Source organism: Physella acuta, unplaced genomic scaffold, assembly GCF_028476545.2.
Source record: "Physella acuta isolate Inbredline_101_S28 unplaced genomic scaffold, ASM2847654v3 ptg000213l, whole genome shotgun sequence".
Classification (NCBI taxonomy): Eukaryota; Metazoa; Mollusca; class Gastropoda; family Physidae; genus Physella; species Physella acuta.
Genome location: NW_026731732.1, coordinates 496,346 through 513,680, shown reverse-complemented (window position 1 = coordinate 513,680; position 17,335 = coordinate 496,346). Strand labels below are relative to the sequence as shown.

General features: G+C 37.8%; 2 protein-coding genes across 2 annotated transcripts in view; one reads left to right on the top strand and one right to left on the bottom strand.

Moving 5' to 3' along the window:
• Positions 1-1,146: 1,146 nt before the first annotated feature.
• Positions 1,147-17,335, bottom strand: part of LOC131937560 (mucin-2) — a 43,418-nt gene continuing 27,229 nt past the window's right edge. The window contains exons 13-18 of the mRNA XM_059295090.1: positions 3,735-3,848; positions 3,421-3,652; positions 2,957-3,095; positions 2,331-2,488; positions 2,098-2,154; positions 1,147-1,770 (exon numbers count right to left, since the gene is read on the bottom strand). Of these exons, the coding sequence (XP_059151073.1) occupies positions 1,590-1,770; positions 2,098-2,154; positions 2,331-2,488; positions 2,957-3,095; positions 3,421-3,652; positions 3,735-3,848 (881 nt within the window). The 3' untranslated portion in view covers positions 1,147-1,589. The remainder of the gene's footprint in view (positions 1,771-2,097; positions 2,155-2,330; positions 2,489-2,956; positions 3,096-3,420; positions 3,653-3,734; positions 3,849-17,335) is intronic.
• Positions 4,561-16,591, top strand: LOC131937563 (lysophosphatidic acid receptor 3). The gene is made up of 3 exons (XM_059295095.1): positions 4,561-4,656; positions 12,976-14,358; positions 15,567-16,591. Exons 2-3 carry the CDS (start codon positions 13,864-13,866, stop codon positions 16,374-16,376), a joined length of 1,305 nt encoding a protein of 434 aa, XP_059151078.1. The 5' UTR covers positions 4,561-4,656; positions 12,976-13,863; the 3' UTR covers positions 16,377-16,591.

Here is a 17,335-nt window from a genome sequence, read left to right as displayed (position 1 = left end):
GTTCAGAATTTTTTTCATTGATTTAGCTCAACATATTATTTTAAGTTGTCTAAATTCTTTAAAATAAAATTACTCTTACTTACTGTTAAGTATAATTTTAAAAGCTTCTAATCTTTAAGCTAAATTCCTTTGTGGCATAGGCATTAGGCTCTATGGATCATGTCAAAGTCTAGCTAAGAAGATATCAGTTTCTTTGATAAACCACAGGTGTCCTACCTCAGTTACCTGTAACTTATTCTCCCACATTTTTATAACTATTTTTAAATAATTTTTTTAATGGTTAAACAGTTTTAAATCAATTCAAAAGAGAAGCAATAATTTAATAATTTATGTGCCTTTTTATAAAGTGTAGCTTGTATTTTGCACTCACTTAAAACTTATGTAATATACAGCCTAGTCAATGCTTTGTGGCTAAAATTTTCATCTATTGGTTTATTAACTATTTTGTTAATATCTGGAATTTGTGTAAACATTGGTTTTTTAAAAATATTCATTGTAAAAAGTTATGTCTTAAACTTAGTTTTGAGTAGTAGTGATTTTTTCTTTACAAATCCCTTCCTTTTACTAAAAAATTATCTTGATGATTTGTAATCTAAGAAGTCCGGAATTTTAGTATGCTATGTATCATTTAATGATAAATCATTTAAAAATTGTAAAAAAAATGCAATGTAAAGTTTATTAATGTATGTCTGCTGAAATGATAATCTATTCAGTAATTAACTTCCTATACAACTTACATTAGTTTTAGAAATTATATTTATTTTGTGGCTGTGAAGGCAATTATAAAGATTAAAATGATTTATCTTGAAATTTGATGTCTTTTTTGTGTTATTGATACAAACATTATTTCAGTGTAGACTATGTTGATGTGTAAAACATTTCATGAATGAGAGCATGCTACATGTTCATCTGTTTCTGGGTGCTTTAATTTTGGCATTACTTGTAAATCTCTAATCATTCAGTCAGATGGTACCCTAATACTGGCATAACTTCTCTAATCATTCAAACAATCAGATGTTACACTAATACTAGTAATACTGCCATAACTTGCTGAGCTCTAATCATTCAAACAATCAAAGTCTAATACAAGCATTCATTCAAACCTAAATTTCACATCACCATGCACATCATAACATTAGTCATAAATGTTTTATATCTTTTATTGAACTGAAACAAAATTCATTAATTCCGTTCAGAGGAAACACAGATAATGCTTGAATGAAATGCAACACATGCAAGGTAGTTGCTAACAAAACATAAACATGGCTTTAAAAACTAACAGAAAATATATAATTAAATGCAATTTTTTAACACAGAATTACTGGAACAAAACAAAAATCAAAAAGTTACTTCATCAACATATTTAAAGTTATGATACAAATAATCTATTACTGAGCTAGATAGCTCATGTACAAAAAGCTTATATCCTATTTCCGCTAAAAAAATAAGCTATTTTTTAAAATACTGGTATAAAAATATATTCATATTATGGATTGTAAAGGAGGTAGTTTTCATACAATATATGATGTAATGCTTTATTAGAAAAATAAATCCATAATTAAAACCTTAAACTGAATACATTCATTAGTTTACACAGGCATAAAAAAGAGCATGTCTTTTTTCTTATGTTTATCACTGTGTTGATCTGTTTCTCTAGGATTCACACTGATGGAGCTGGCAAGGCCAAACTCGATGAGAGCCTGCCCAATGCTGATCTCTTCCTCAGTGTTGGGATCAAACAAAGTCACAGTTATCCTTCCTGACAGAAACCTATTATCAGAAATGTATCATGTCTTATTATTTTAATAACTGTTATGGTTAGAATTTAATGTAGACATTTTAAACACAATGTTTAAACAGGAAGAAAATTTTTCTGGTAATTCAAAATAAAACTGTTATTACAGCAACAGTTCCTTGAAATTTCTTGAATTATTTGAGTAAACATAGCTTTAAACCCTGCATCCTATTTTAATTTTTGAGTAGTTAGTTACATCCCAAATTGATTCTGGGTACACAGAGAATATAAAACATTAAAAACAGTTACTCTCCTATGTGGTTGTCTGTGTGAGGTACCAGAAAAAAAAAACACACATATACCTGTCTTTGACAATAGCTACCATGCTTTTCCCCATCACTAGTTCTTGAAATATCTCACTGTAGAATTTTAAAATACAAGTTTTGTAGCATAGATTTTCAAATTAGTGAACTAATAAAAAACACAAGCACTATTGTTATTAACAAAAAAAAAAAAACAATTTTGATTGTGCAACTACATCTATTTTCTAGCTGTTGTGTTTTATGCCATTGTTTTGTATAATGAGAGAACTCACCAAGCCTCCTCTGTCCACTCTAGGGCCCCACTAAAAGGTTCAGCATCAGCAAGACCACATTCTACTGCCTGTGGTGTCAGGTGGATGAATCTCAGGTCCAGCTCTCTGATGTCTGTCTCTTCCACCCACTCCACATTACCATAATCCACCGCCATCACCTGCATTATTTTAGTGGACTTTCTTAAACACATTCATTCATTTTTTTAATATTGGTATTTTATGGTCACATTTTAACTCAGTAACTAATAAATACAACATAAGAAATATAAGTTTTAATGAAGTTGCATATGTGTATTTTACCTTAGCTGATATATTTTTTATTTCCATGTTAAGATAATAAAATAGACAAAAAGATATACTTTTTTTCTCTCCCAATCATTACAGTATTGACTTCACAATGATTTAGCACAATAATGTTATTGTTTATAAGTAGAATCAAGTTGATTAGATCAGAGCTGAGCTGTCAGACATACATTTTTAGACTAACAAAGTCTTTTCACCAGTAGTTAACTGCATATTTATATCTACAAACAACTTGACATATAGAAGTCTAAGGAAACATATCAAAATGTGTTAAAACAACTTGCTAAACCATACATAAAACAATACCTATGCTATTTTAGTACCTTTACTAATCCCTGTTCCACATCAGAGTCAAGGACTTTAACTCTAGTCCAAACACCTTTAATGCTGGCAGCCAAAGCCTGGCCTGACGCTAACAATGTAAGGTCCCCATCATAATGAACACTTGATTTGTAGAAGTCACTGACAGAAAGATTAAACAACATTTTTTGGACAATTATGTATAGTAGCATTGTAAATAATAAATAAATAAACTAGCATTAATAGTTAGTTCATTAGTAATAATTTTTAAACTAATGCTATTTGACACCAAAAAGTAATATTTTTTTTTCTTCCCTCAAATAATAATAATTATAAAAAAAAATTCTTATCCTAAAATCTAAATTATTAGTTTGAAAAACACAACTTCATGTGAGTCATTGTAAAAAAATAATCTGGAATATTTCTTACACAAAAATCTAAAGAAACATAAATAATCTTTGCATTTAAAACAAAAAAATCAAATGACCTCATACTAGCCATAAGATCTTCCAGTGTCTCCCCTTTCCTGTGAGCATTAGTGACTGTGGGATCCATCATACACTGGCTCATACTTTGGCTACCAAAAGGCAAGTTGACATAGAACTGGCTCGGAGATTGCACACTAGTGACGTTAACTGTGATGTAAGCACCAGGGGATGGCAGGATTTCAGACTGGTCTTCATCGTACTTTAACACTGGAACTCTATCATGGCTCAAGCCTGTAGATAGGTGTAAGACTTTAAAGGTGAAACATCTTTAGCAACAAATTAAGTACAACAAAATAGAATGAAAGAGATTTACCATCAGCATCAATTTTAATGTGCAGATTTGGACAACGATCGTTTCTTAAACATCCTTTTGGCCGGTTATAGAATGCACACACTTTGTGACTGCCTTTAGCCAACTTGTCAGATGCTGGAAATAAAATAAGTTTAAATTTGATTGGATTGCTAGGTAGATCTAAATGCAATGGTTAATTATAAAAGTAATTGTCATTTAATATGTGTCACTGCCTGACCTAACTGGCTGTGTAATTAGTCACTACCTGACCTAACTGACTGTGTAATCTATCACTACCTGACCTAACTGGCTGTGTAATCTGTCACTACCTGACCTGACTGTGTAATATGTCACTACCTGACCTGACTGTGTAATATGTCAATACCTGACCTGACTGTGTAATCTGTCACTACCTGACATGAATGTGTAATATGTCACTACCTGACCTGACTGTGTAATTTGTCAATACCTGACATGTCTGTGTAATTTGTCAATACCTGACATGTCTGTGTAATTTGTCAATACCTGTTTGCCTATTACACTAGCGGCGCCGGACACATTTTTTATATGATTCAGAAGTTTTGCCGATTATGCAGTTTTACATTAGACACATCATTTAATGAACAATAAAGTTCCTAGTAAATAAAAACCCTACTGAAGAGTCTTTTAAAAAGGATATCGTACATAATTCCACCGGCATTATCTTTCAATAATCTTCCCCAAAGTTTGAACTGACAGTAAAAATAGACACCACGATAACCACGCGCGACACCGTGATCGATTCTAAAAAGACGGCGTTTGCCCCAGCCTCCAGGCGCGATATGATCCTGTATGCTATTATAAGCTACCAAACAATGCACATTCGGCGCATGACTAAAGGGATGTATCAGCGCGTGCCACGGGCGGGACGTTAGCGTGAGTAGAGATTTGAACCAGCGAAAAGGTGAGTAGGTTAGAACTATTACAATTGTGACTTGGTCATAACCACCACAATTGTGAGTATTAAAACTAACATGTTTCTTTGAGAGACGCTTCTTTAAGAAATATAACTGCCGTAAGCTTTACTTATGTCAACTTTTCTTTTAAAAAGGAAAGCTTTTTTCACTATGCATTATACATTGATAGTCTTAATTTACTTTAAAAAATACAATAATATGATGACACCGATTTTTCTGTGTTACCAATGATTTTTTTTACAAACTATCGGCATCTGTTTGAATATTTAATGATAGTTCAATATAAAATGTTCGATGAGTTCTGTCAGCTCTGAAACAGTAACGATATAAAATTACTTTGCTGTTCTAAGTTATAGTTCTGTCCGCTCTACAACAGTAACGATATGTACTTAGCTGTTCTACGTTAGGCCCTAGGCCTATAGTTCTGTCAACCATACAATAGTAACGATATGTACTTAGCTGTTCTAAGTTGTAGTTTTGACAGCTCTAAAACAGTAACAATATGTACTTTGCTGTTCTAAGTTATAGTTCTGTCCGCTCTACAACAGTAACGATATGTACTTAGCTGTTCTACGTTAGGCCCTAGGCCTATAGTTCTGTCAACCATACAATAGTAACGATATGTACTTAGCTGTTCTAAGTTGTAGTTTTGACAGCTCTAAAACAGTAACAATATGTACTAAGCTGTTCTAAGTTATAGTTCTGTCAGCTCTACAACAGTAACGATATGTACTAAGCTGTTCTACGTTGTAGTTCTGTCAACCCTACAACAGTAACGATATCCAACCTTCAGGGGTATAGAAAATAATGAGAGAACCACGTGACACACGAGCTAGGCATATATTAACTCTCTAGCTCACGGGTCTGAGGGCCTCGCGACCCCCCGCATCCACCAGGGAACGTAGAAAGGAATAGATCTAGGCCTATATAACACATGACATTAGAAGCCCTTGTGTGGTCGAAAGAAGATAAAAGAAAGAAAAACCTTAAAACACCCTACATGGAACAATCCTGATGATTTACAGGATATTTAACACAACAAAAGAGCGCTTTGATTGACAAAAGCTCGATTAGTCTAGCGACACTGCTGTCTAATCTTTTACTGATAAACAAACATGTTAAGGTCGGGTGTGTTTAAAATAGCGCTTAATTATGTTGTAATTTATGTTTAAAAAAGCATAACTATACGAATATTTGATTCAGATAGGCCCTAACAAAATTTGAAAACATCTCTTCATACCTTTTGTAAATAGGCCCACTGTTGTAAACATGTTAGGGCTATAGTGTTGCTTGTCTGGATTCAATGAGAGGCGCAGAGATATGTAACTTTGTATTATGTTTGTATGTGTGATCAGTCCATTTGCAGATCTGACATTTTCTCACTTAGGCCTATCGTGTTTTATAAGAAAGGGACAAAAGCTTCTGGTTTGGACATACACCATTCAGTTAGATTGTAAACAACAATCAAAATATTGATTACAGAAAATTGGTGGCCTCCTGTTGACTTCTTTTTCTACACTTTTGAGATAAACCTAGTCATATCCCTTAAGCTCCCGCCTGGCGTCTAGGTTAGGTTTTAATTCTTACTAGAATACCCGTCATCCGCTGGATAACTGTGGGTTTCGGGGGTCATCCATCAAAAAACATCACGTCTGTCACTCAGAGGCATAGCGACCCTTCCCGGCGCCCGGGGACCCCCCCCCCAAGATTTCGATTTTCAACCCCCCCCCCCTCAAACTTTTGATGTGCACCCCCCCACTCAAACTTTCGATTTGAACCCCCCTCAACCTTTCAATTTATTTTTCCAAACCATTTTGGCGCCCCAACATATATCCCCCCGCCCCCCTTCCCCCCTCCACCTCCCCCGCCTCCCCTCCCGCCCCCCCCCCCCCCCCCTCCTCGCTACGCTACTGCAGTGTCACTTATCGTCACAAAAAACAGACCCCACATTCAAAAATATGTTTCTTATCTTTTAAAAACACAGAAAACACCGATTTCGGACTATCCCTTCTTATACTGACGTCACATGTGACCTACTCAACTCTACTTCACCTGCCCAGTGTCCCGCCAAGTCTCAGACAACATGTTTTTATCGTTTAAAAAACGATTCCAGCCGAGCATGTCTCTGACCACACTATCCTTTCATATGCTTAGGACAAAGAAACAGATGAACTCTACTTCACCTGCCCTGTATCCTGCCAAGTTCAGATAGGCAACTTTATCATTCACATCTAAAAAAAAAAATTGAAAAAAAAATATGATTGACATATTGGTCTAGAACCTGTGCCACCCGCATGAGAGCCGGCTACGCTACCAACTTAGCTATTTACTCGTGACGTCAACCGTGAATTTTTATACTATACTATGAGTCTCCTTATGCAACATGATTTACGTGACGTCACAAATGAATTTTTATACTATACTTTTGAGTCTCCGCGCATAGATCTAGATCTAAGTCTAGTAGTAGAATCTAGTAACTTTCAAATTAAATTTTATCTTAAATTAGCCAAACAAAGATTTAAATAAAATAATTAAGGCCTGAAATAGATTCTAGATGTATTAAGGCCTGAAATAGATTCTAGATGTAGAATTTACATTAAGTCTAGATCTAGAATTTACATTGAGTCTAGTGACCTAGATCTAGATCTAGGCTAGATTCATAACTTTCCTTCGACAGCTGATCTTTAGATCTAGAGAAATTTATCGTAAAACTAAATGAAAAAAGACAGTTTAAAATTGATATAAGTGTTGGAACGTAATAAATACAGCAAACGGACGTATTGTTAAAGTTATGACCGACAGAAAATTAGATTTAGAACGCGTTAAACTTTTGAATGGGAACACAATTTTCTTCGATAGACGCCGCCATTTTATTGTACTAAAGAGTAAACAAAAACCTGTGACGTCACTATTCCCACAAAGTTTAGTCAATGTTTTAACATTTTAAAAAAAATGGGTTACTCTACGTATGAATAAATCAATTAATTAATTAACGTCTTTAAATAAATTTGTGATTAACAGTCTGTCTGCATTAAAAAATTATTCTTTACCTACATACTATTTTACAGCTCTCCAGATAGAGTCGAACATATCACAAAACTCGATCGGACAAACAAACAAACAAACAAAAAAATAAATATTCAAACATGTAAACAAACTTGACTTTTAGTAGTATATAGATAGATTAGGCCTACGTCAGTACATAAAAACATCACTAACTCACCTGTCACTTTACATTACTAGGCCTAACATTCAAAACACGTTAATTCCTTACTAACGTAGTGATTTCAAACGATTCAAATAGCTGGACCAGTAAGTCTATATATTAAAAAAATTATGTTAGTCAAGGCTTTAAGCATTTATATAGGCTTCGCCTATCATTAGTGGGTCCTTGTTTTGTTAGCTATTAGACGGAATATTCATAAACGCACGTGTTTAAGTAAAACATGTTTTTCTAGCCCATTTTGTTTAGAGTCAGTGTTTTCTTCTTCTTCTTCTGAAAATGGTTGATTACACAATAAGTGTGCAAGAGATACATTTCTACTTTCTCGTATACGAAGTATAGTGGAAGTATTGTAGTCGTGCAAAAAATCGAAATCGAGATTTTCCGTCGTTTTACACCTCACTAAGTCGGAAAAACACAGTTTTGCAATATTGTCCGTAAGTCTCTCTCTCTTTGTATGTCTGTGAACACGATAACTTGAGTACCATTACAGCAAGGTTGATGAAATTTTAAAATATTATATTATATATCAACTTTTAAGCAATTTCCGATAACCGGAGGTGGAAAAAAAACGGATGTGTATTTATAAATTTCTAATATTCCACACTGTTATACACATATTGTTTGCCGTTCCCTTGGTGTGCAATTCGTTTTTCTACGAGGTTCTATTATATTTTAAAAAGTTTAAGTAATCAAAAATGGATTGAAAATCATGCCTATATCCCGAATTGCCGGTAGTGTTATAAGAGTATATTCGAGAAAGTTTAGGGTAGATCACTCCCACTTCATTTATTTTATAGGTAGTATCACTTTATGTAAACAGTTTTTGAGCAGAAAGCGATGGCAGCCGATGTCAACAAAGTGGGAGGGGCATTGTGAAGTTTTTGTTCATGAGGAATAACTCATGTTGGGTGGTTTTTATTTGGTAAATAAAATAGCTTGTCATGTATACATTCAAACAGTCACTTAATTTACTTAAAACAAAACTGTCGGAAAATTAAATTCACTATGTAAGAGCAAATTGGAAGACCTCTTTTTTTTTAAAGAAAGGGGGAGGGGGGGGGGTAGAGGTGTCAGTAGTATGCCTAAACTCCTTTGTCAGAGTATTCAGTTGATGTTTGTGTGTTTAACTTTTGTCATAGGCGAACGCTGGTCCGGAATATTTTATTTTAGGGAGCGTCGGCTTAATATAAACAATATTTTTTGGTAGGAGGTGATGACAGCTGGTATTTTTGGTTAAGTGTTTGATATTTTGAAAAAAAAAAGAGCATTGGTTTTTATATAGTAAAGAACTATAAAGTTTATTGTAAGTTGTTTTTACGATAAGCGTGTTGCGTTTTTGTTTGTGTTTTTGCGTTGTTTGTTTTTTCTTTTGTGTTTGCGTGTTGCGTTTGTGTTTTCGTTTGTATTTGCATTTGAATTATGTTTGCGTTTTCTTTTGTGTTTGCCTACATTCTTTAGCGCTTATTAAGAGTTACATTATGGGGTATGGAGTAATAGCCCCTCCCCCTTTCTCTCTCTCTCTCTCTCTCTCTCTCTATATATATATATATATATATATATATATATATATATATACACACACACACAAGTGCAAAAATGCTTCTACCAGTTGGTAGTATAAACATTTACTTATAATACGCTTTTATGAAGCGACCCACGATTTTATTCATAGTTAAAACTGTACTTATTAAATACTCAGTCTTATTTTTAAATTAATTTTTTTTATGCAACTTATTAAATACTCAGTCTTATTTTTAAATTAATTTTTTTTATGCAAACGAACTTTTAGTTTAAACATAATTTTTATTACTCAATTTACCCCACTGCAGCTATTATTTTCAACTAAAACCGGCACATAAAAAAAAAACCGAAATTGTCTGACTGATCTGACCATAAGGTGAATCAGACAACTATCACAGCCTTTCCCACCTTTCTGTCCTCTGTCCCAAGTTGGTACACATCAGCCATACAGCACTGTGATTAGTAGAGCGATTGAATAAGGCTGTAAACTCCCACTTCAGTTTTATGACAGGTTTGGTCCAATTGATAACAAACAGCTGAGGTTTGCGCCGTGACAAATGCTCGCGGGTAATCAAATACCATATTACAATTGTCTAGTGCTGGGAAATTGGATGTCTACAGCTGGCTTAGCGAGATTGTTTTATAGATTAGTTGCCATAGGATTCTGATTCCGTTCATTTAATGAATCCAGCTTTCTAATTCCTCACCAAATAACGTTAGAATTGCATTACATTTTAAGTTCATAAGATTTAACCGTGACTATGACACAGTGGTTTACCGTTATTTATTCTTTGGTGGTGACACAGATTTCTTCCTCGGTCTTATGATGACACCAAGCTCTTCACATGGTCTTGTAGTGACATGTACTTCTTCCTGTGGTCTGGTGTTGACACATACTTCAACCTATGGTGGTGACACATACTTTATCCCATGGTCTTGTGTTGATACATAGTTCAACCTATAGCCTTTGGTGACACATACTCCACCCTCTGGTTGGTTGGTCAGACTGAATATTGCCCGACGTCTTGGTGTTGACACCCACACACACAATGATAATTGATTTAGCATCGCTTAAACTTGCCCACTAAGACAGTACATTTCTCTCATCTCACCGTCATATAAAAAAGCTGTCGTGTAAAATTCGAGTAGTGACTAGCTAATGACCTTATGCTTTAACTCTGTCTGAGCCTGTAGACGTCGATAGATCATACACTGTCAATTGTGATCATACCCTACCCCCTCCACATTGATGCTACAATCTTTAATACTTGATTTGTTTGGTTAGTGGAGATAGTGAATTGTCATTTTGCAGGAGCTAATAAGTTAGTAACCTTTTCTCGGGAGACAATATGTCGGAGGAAAATATGTAGTGAACTTGGTCGGGATTATCTTGACTGGGTCGTTTTGTCACGGGCCGTATTGACGTTGCTCTCGGTAAAGATATATTTAAAGCAACTTTTATTAAGATGTACATTACAACTGTTAATTTCACTATAAAAAGCTGTATCTAGAGAAGCATGATATAACATGGAATTAACCATATAAAAAAATCTACCACGATCCCAACTGTCTAAACTAAAATTGTACAATGATCCAAGCGGCATGAAACTATACCTTTATCCCATGAGTGTGAAATGATTTAGTATCAGTAAACCACCCCAAATGTTCTTTATAATATTTTTCTTATTCCGTCTATCTCTTTGTCTTTCTGTCTGACAACGCTCTGACGTCTCAATATAAAAGAAGAATAAAAGTAAGAGTCCGAATAAGATACACAAAGATAATGAAATATTTGATAATAGAGACAAAATATACCTACTCAATTATAGTGGGAAAATACTCGAAGAAAAATTTAAAAAAGAGTGCGCTGCTAATAAAAGAAATTGAGAAATTATGTGGTTAAAAACTTGACTGTCGGTTGTAGTTGAACTTAAACAAAGATAGGGAATATTTGATGTTAGAGTAAGGAAACTTTTTTTGTAAGAGCCAAAATAGAAAATGCTTTTTAAAATTCTTTTTAATGAAAATGTAAATGGATTGCTAGATCATGTGGTTTTAAAAAGAATAATTTTATTAAACAAATTTAAAGACAGAGTTTTGAGTACAAATCACAACAAAGTGGGGTTTTCAAAGATATGATCACAGTGACACAGCCAATTAAAGTTTGTCATACTAAATTGAAACTTCAGGTTACAGTTTTGGCTTGATAAAAAACAAATTTAGCCTTTAACTTAAAAGCAAAAAAAAAAAAAAAAAAAAAAAAAAAAAAAAAAAAAAAAAAAAAAAAGAAATACATAATTTAAAAAAAAAAAAAAGAAAAAAAATGTTCTCAAAAGATTGATTATTAAAATACTAAATTTCTGATTTTTCCCCCAGGCTTTTGTTGTTTGTTTTAATGTTGCTTTTTTCGGGCTGCTATAAAAACAAAATAGACAGAAACACGTTTCTTTTTTTAAAAAAAAATCAATGTAAACAATAAGAATGGAGGTGTCTCGTGAAACTCGTTGGGGTTAATTAACATTAAAAGTAAGGTACAATTATTTTTTTAAAATAATGTTCGGGGGTAAAAATAAGGTTAATTTTCAGAGAGAAAAAAAAACAACATTGTAAGCCTAGTGCCCGTTGCATTTTTTTTTTTGACAGCTGGTGAATTAGCTAGCATGAAATAAATTTGTGCCATGGAAATCCCAACCAGGTCTATTTGAAATGATATTAAACCTTGATTCCAACGACATGAAACAACATTATACCATTATCACAATTACTGTTAAACAATAAAACGGAATCAGAATAATTTAAAAAGTTGAGCGGGTTTATTACCCTTGAAAAGCATGTGCTGAGACTAAACCTCCACTATTTGTTTATATTTATCGTCTGTCAAAAATAAAAGAGATAAATGTTTTATATGACCTAAAATACTGTTTAATGTGTCACGCTTGGTAATGCATACTATCATATCTAGCCGGGAGATAATTTATTGCAACAAGATATACAATGACAGGTAGTTTATTTAGTGGAGAAAAAAAAGTCTTCGTTTTCCAAAGAGTAGTTGTGTTGTCACCCACAAGCAACGGGTCCACCAAGTCAAACTGTTAAAACCCAGCTCTAAAACCTTTTTGTCTTTGGTGGTGTCACACTGGCTGGGGTGGTCAAGATAGGCTGGGTCGTCACCATGGACGGGTGGTGACCAGGGGCAGGTGGTGACCATGGTCGGGTGGTGACCAGGGGCAGGTGGTGACCATGGTCGGGTGGTGACCAGAGGCAGGTGGTGACCATGGACGGGTGGTGACCAGGGGCAGGTGGTGACCATGGTCGGGTGGTGACCAGGGGCAGGTGGTGACCATGGTCGGGTGGTGACCAGGGGCAGGTGGTGACCATGGTCGGGTGGTGACCAGGGGCAGGTGGTGACCAGGGGCAGGTGGTGACCATGGACGGGTGGTGACCAGGGCAGGTGGTGACCATGGACGGGTGGTGACCAGGGGCAGGTGGTGACCATGGGCTGGTGGTGACCATAGACCAGGATCAAGGCTCTACATTTAAAAATGTTTTACATCCACAGTATATTGACCAGAACGAGCCAGACCACGCCAGACACAACAGTGTCATGTAGCCGACAAACAGACTCAAACAATGGAACACGCCAGCGGAAATAGAGCAGGAGAGATTTCATAAAAACCACTGTTGTCTCTAAAAATACTGACACACGCACTTGCTTGTCATTCGATAGCGATACTGGATAACGTTCGAATTGTATTGATTCATTCATTTTAATAGGAATAGTTCTATTGTGAAAACGAAAAATTGAAGAAAAAAAAAAGAATTGTGTCATGATTGATTTGGTAGACATGAAAGACCGAGATGAATCCCTGTTGATGAATCGTCCTCCGGTTGCTAACTCCTGCGGCTAAGTGGAGATCACGTGACAACTAGTAGCTAATGTGGCCGTGAAATGGCCGCTATCTAGCATCGATCCATCATCACTCATAGATGCCGTATCTATGGCGTCTTAATTTTAATACTCTTATTCGCTTGTACGTCATAGTAACAACGACAGCCCGGTCTAGACGAGACGGGACACATTAATGGGATGCTAAGAGCTGATGAAAAGTACCCAGATCAACTCTGTTTACCGCAAACATCCGTGGTCACGATGTTTACCGAAAGATTCCTGTTCAGAACGGTGTAAACAATGAATGTTTGATTTCTCCTTGCATACCGGGAGGACGATAACGTTTCTAGGACTGATGTCACTTGATGAGAACATGCATCGCTTCTATTTTTAGAATGATGAGATCATAGCATACATCAGGCTTGTCTACATCCGGATGAGCACACATGTTTTGAAGAGATAAAAGAGACAGGGAACGGTACCAACCTTTACTAAGAAATGTGATCTTAGAAGCACGAGAAATGGTAGCTGAAAGTGTACGGTAACCTTCACTAAGAAATGCCATGTGATCTCAGCGTCATATGTCCCAGTGATTCAGAAACGATAAACCGAACCAAAGAAGAAAGTATTAACAGAACAGATAATGGCTACATCAACTTGACGGTGGTCAATACGACAGCTCTTCCCCCACACCTCACCCCGGGCTCTGGTCTATTTCCTGGTGTCCCTCAGTTCACGGCCATAGTCACCATTTTATGTTTCTCAGCGTTCGTCTTCCTATGCAGCTCGCTGGTCTTGATGGCGACCCGCTACACCAGCGGGGGCCGCAGCGCCACCCTGGTGTTCCTCAGGAGTTTGTGCCTGTCTGACATCCTCATGTCTACCTACGGCGTGTCCAAGATGATCATGCTCATGTATTTAGATACGCTCAACATCAATTTCTTCCTGCCCGACAGCCTCTTCTTCACGGCGTCTCTCGCCTCCACCATGTCACTGCTCTCTCTCAATATTGACTGTTATCTCAAGCTGGCCAGGCCGCTCAAGTATGCCCAGGTGAGTTGGTGGGATGTTGGTGTGAGACGGGTGATTGGTAGGGTGTGAGGGTAAGACAGGTGGTAGGTAGGGTGTGAGGGTAAGACGGGTGGTTGGTAGGGTATGAGGGTGAGACAGGTGGTTGGTAGGGGGTGAGGGTGAGACAGCTGGTTGGTAGTGTGTGAGGGTGAGACAGGTGGTTGGTAGGGTGTGATGGTAAGACAGGTGGTTGGTAGGGTATGAGGGTAAAACAGGCGGTTGGTAGGGTGTGAGGGTAAGACAGGTGGTTGGTAGAGTGTGAGGGTGAGACAGGTGGCTGGTAGGGTATGAGGGTAAGACAGGTGGTTGGTAGGGTGTGAGGTTAGACAGGTGGTTGGTAGTGTGAGGGTAAGACAGGTGGTTGGTGGAGTGTGAGGGTGGTAAGACAGGTGGTTGGTAGGGTGTGAGGGTGGTAAGACAGGTGGTTGGTAGGGTGTGAGGGTAAGACAGGTGGTTGGTGGAGTGTGAGGGTAAAACAGGTGGTTGGTAGGGTGTGAGGGTGGTAAGACAGGTGGTTGGTAGGGTGTGAGGGTAAGACAGGTAGTAGATAGGGTGTGAGGGTAAGACAGGTGGTTGGTGGAGTGTGAGGGTAAAACAGGTGGTTGGTAGGGTGTGAGGGTAAAACAGGTGGTTGGTAGGGTGTGGGGGTAAGACAGGTGGTTGGTAGGGTGTGAGGGTAAAACAGGTGGTTGGTAGGGTGTGAGGGTAAAACAGGTGGTTGGTAGGGTGTGAGGGTAAGACAGGTGGTTGGTAGGGTGTGAGGGTAAGACAGGTGGTTGGTGGAGTGTGAGGGTAAGACAGGTGGTTGGTAGGGTATGAGGGTAAGACAGGTGGTAGGTAGGGTGTGAGGGTAAAACAGGTGGTAGGTAGGGTGTGAGGGTAAGAGAGGTGGTTGGTAGGGTGTGAGGGTAAGACAGGTGGTTGGTGGAGTGTGAGGGTAAGACAGGTGGTTGGTGGAGTGTGAGGGTAAGACAGGTGGTTGGTAGGGTATGAGGGTGAGACAGGTGGTTGGTAGGGTGTGAGGGTAAGACAGGTGGTTGGTAGAGTGTGAGACAGGTGGTAGGTAGGGTGTGAGGGTAAGACAGGTGGTTGGCAGGGTGTAAGGGTTAGACAGGTGAGTTGCTGGATGTGTTTATTGATAATAAAAAGTTTTAATGCCGAATTTTATGATTCCCCCCCCCCCCTACCAGATGGACAAAGACACAGTTATCACCATCATGCTTCTGGTCTGGAACGGCGCCTTCATCCTCGGCTTTCTGCCACTTGTGGGCTGGCACGACCACGACTACACCCATCGCTTCTTCGACTTCTACCCCTGGCACTATCTCCTCTTCTCGGGCTTCATCATCGTTGTCTGTGTTGTGGCGTGCATCGCCTGCATGGTGTCGCTGAATAAATCCTACACCATCCCCAAGACCGACGTCTTCTCTACCCGCACGCTGGAGGCGAGGAAGTACCACCACCTCCATCGGACCATCATAGCCGAGTGTGTGACGTGGCTGCTGTGTTACCTCCCCTTCTTCGTCTACATCGCCCTCGCCTGTCGCCAGTGCCTTCTGTCAGACTACGACTATAGTGATGCGGTTGTCATCTACTTCATACCCGTGTTCCTGGTTAAATCCCTCTTTAGCTCGGCCCTGCAGGCCTTTAGAACTCTGCACGTGCATATTATAATGAACCATTTCATCTCGGAGATCAACCTGATCAAGTACTTCAAGTATCGCCGGCGGGACACGCCCAAAGAGCCCGGGACTGGCGCCATCTCCTACATCAATCCACTGTGCGGTTACCATAGTGATCCTGTGTACGGAGACCACGTGGTGAGAATTGAAAGAAACCAGGTCAGGTTACATCATAACCTGAGTGAGACAGATCTAACGGAGCTGAGCCGTGTGTCTGAGACCAGTCTCAACGGCTCCAGCATGACTGGCATCGCCAACCTTTCCTTCAAATCATCCATTGAGATGACAAACATCACTCAAGAAACCACGTCACTATGATATGTATACACTGCTAGATGGTATACAATGTTCAACGGGTGGTTTCAATTTTACTTCAATATATGTGATATCAACTTCTGTTTCATATGGGTCATATAAAGACTACTTTCATGTCAATGAAAAAAGGAATGGCAACACTTTATATAGTATCAACATCTCAAAGAAAAAAAAAATATCATTCTGTTATTCAAACACCATTTTTATGCTAATAAGTCTCCATAGGCCTAACAGTTTGGTATGAAAGTGACCAGCATGAGTTTAATTGACCGCTGTCATTTGTTCACATCCCTCCCCCGTGTTTTCATTCAAAGCCGCAGCTCCACCACGGTATTGTCAAGCAATAAGCTAGAAAACTAAGTAGACACGAGTCAGCGTGTACTTATGACGTCACAAGCCAGCTGATGGTGCCAGCCTAAAAACGGAAACAGTTTTGTCAGACAAACTGAATCCATCTGCACGTGCTCGCGTGACAAAACCTAGCACAAAGAACAATGTATGGGCAAGACTTCTATAAATAGACATGCGTATATACACACTTTGAGAGTAAGTATTTAAAGTTATTGAAATATATTTTCTATTATAATTTACCCCATGGCCGGTGCTATAGAATGTAAAGAACAAAACGATACAGAAATAAATTACCATGCAATGTTTAAAGTGGAAGATCGTTTTAGTGTTGTTAAATAGAGAGCAGGTTTTGCAAGGATGAATGTAGTGATTGCTTTCAATGAATGAAAACACACACAAGTAAGAAGATCGATGGACTGCCACCCGTAGTTAAATATCTGTTTCATTAATGAGGCGTTGTTCGAGCTGATGAGGTCACAACAAATACGGCCAGGTTTCTAGACAAACTTAAACATGTGTGTTCTGTAGGCTAGTAACGTTCCAATATTACATCTTGCGCTGTTGTGGTTAACGTGTTGACAAGGTGGTGGTTTAGGTGTGGACCTGGTGGT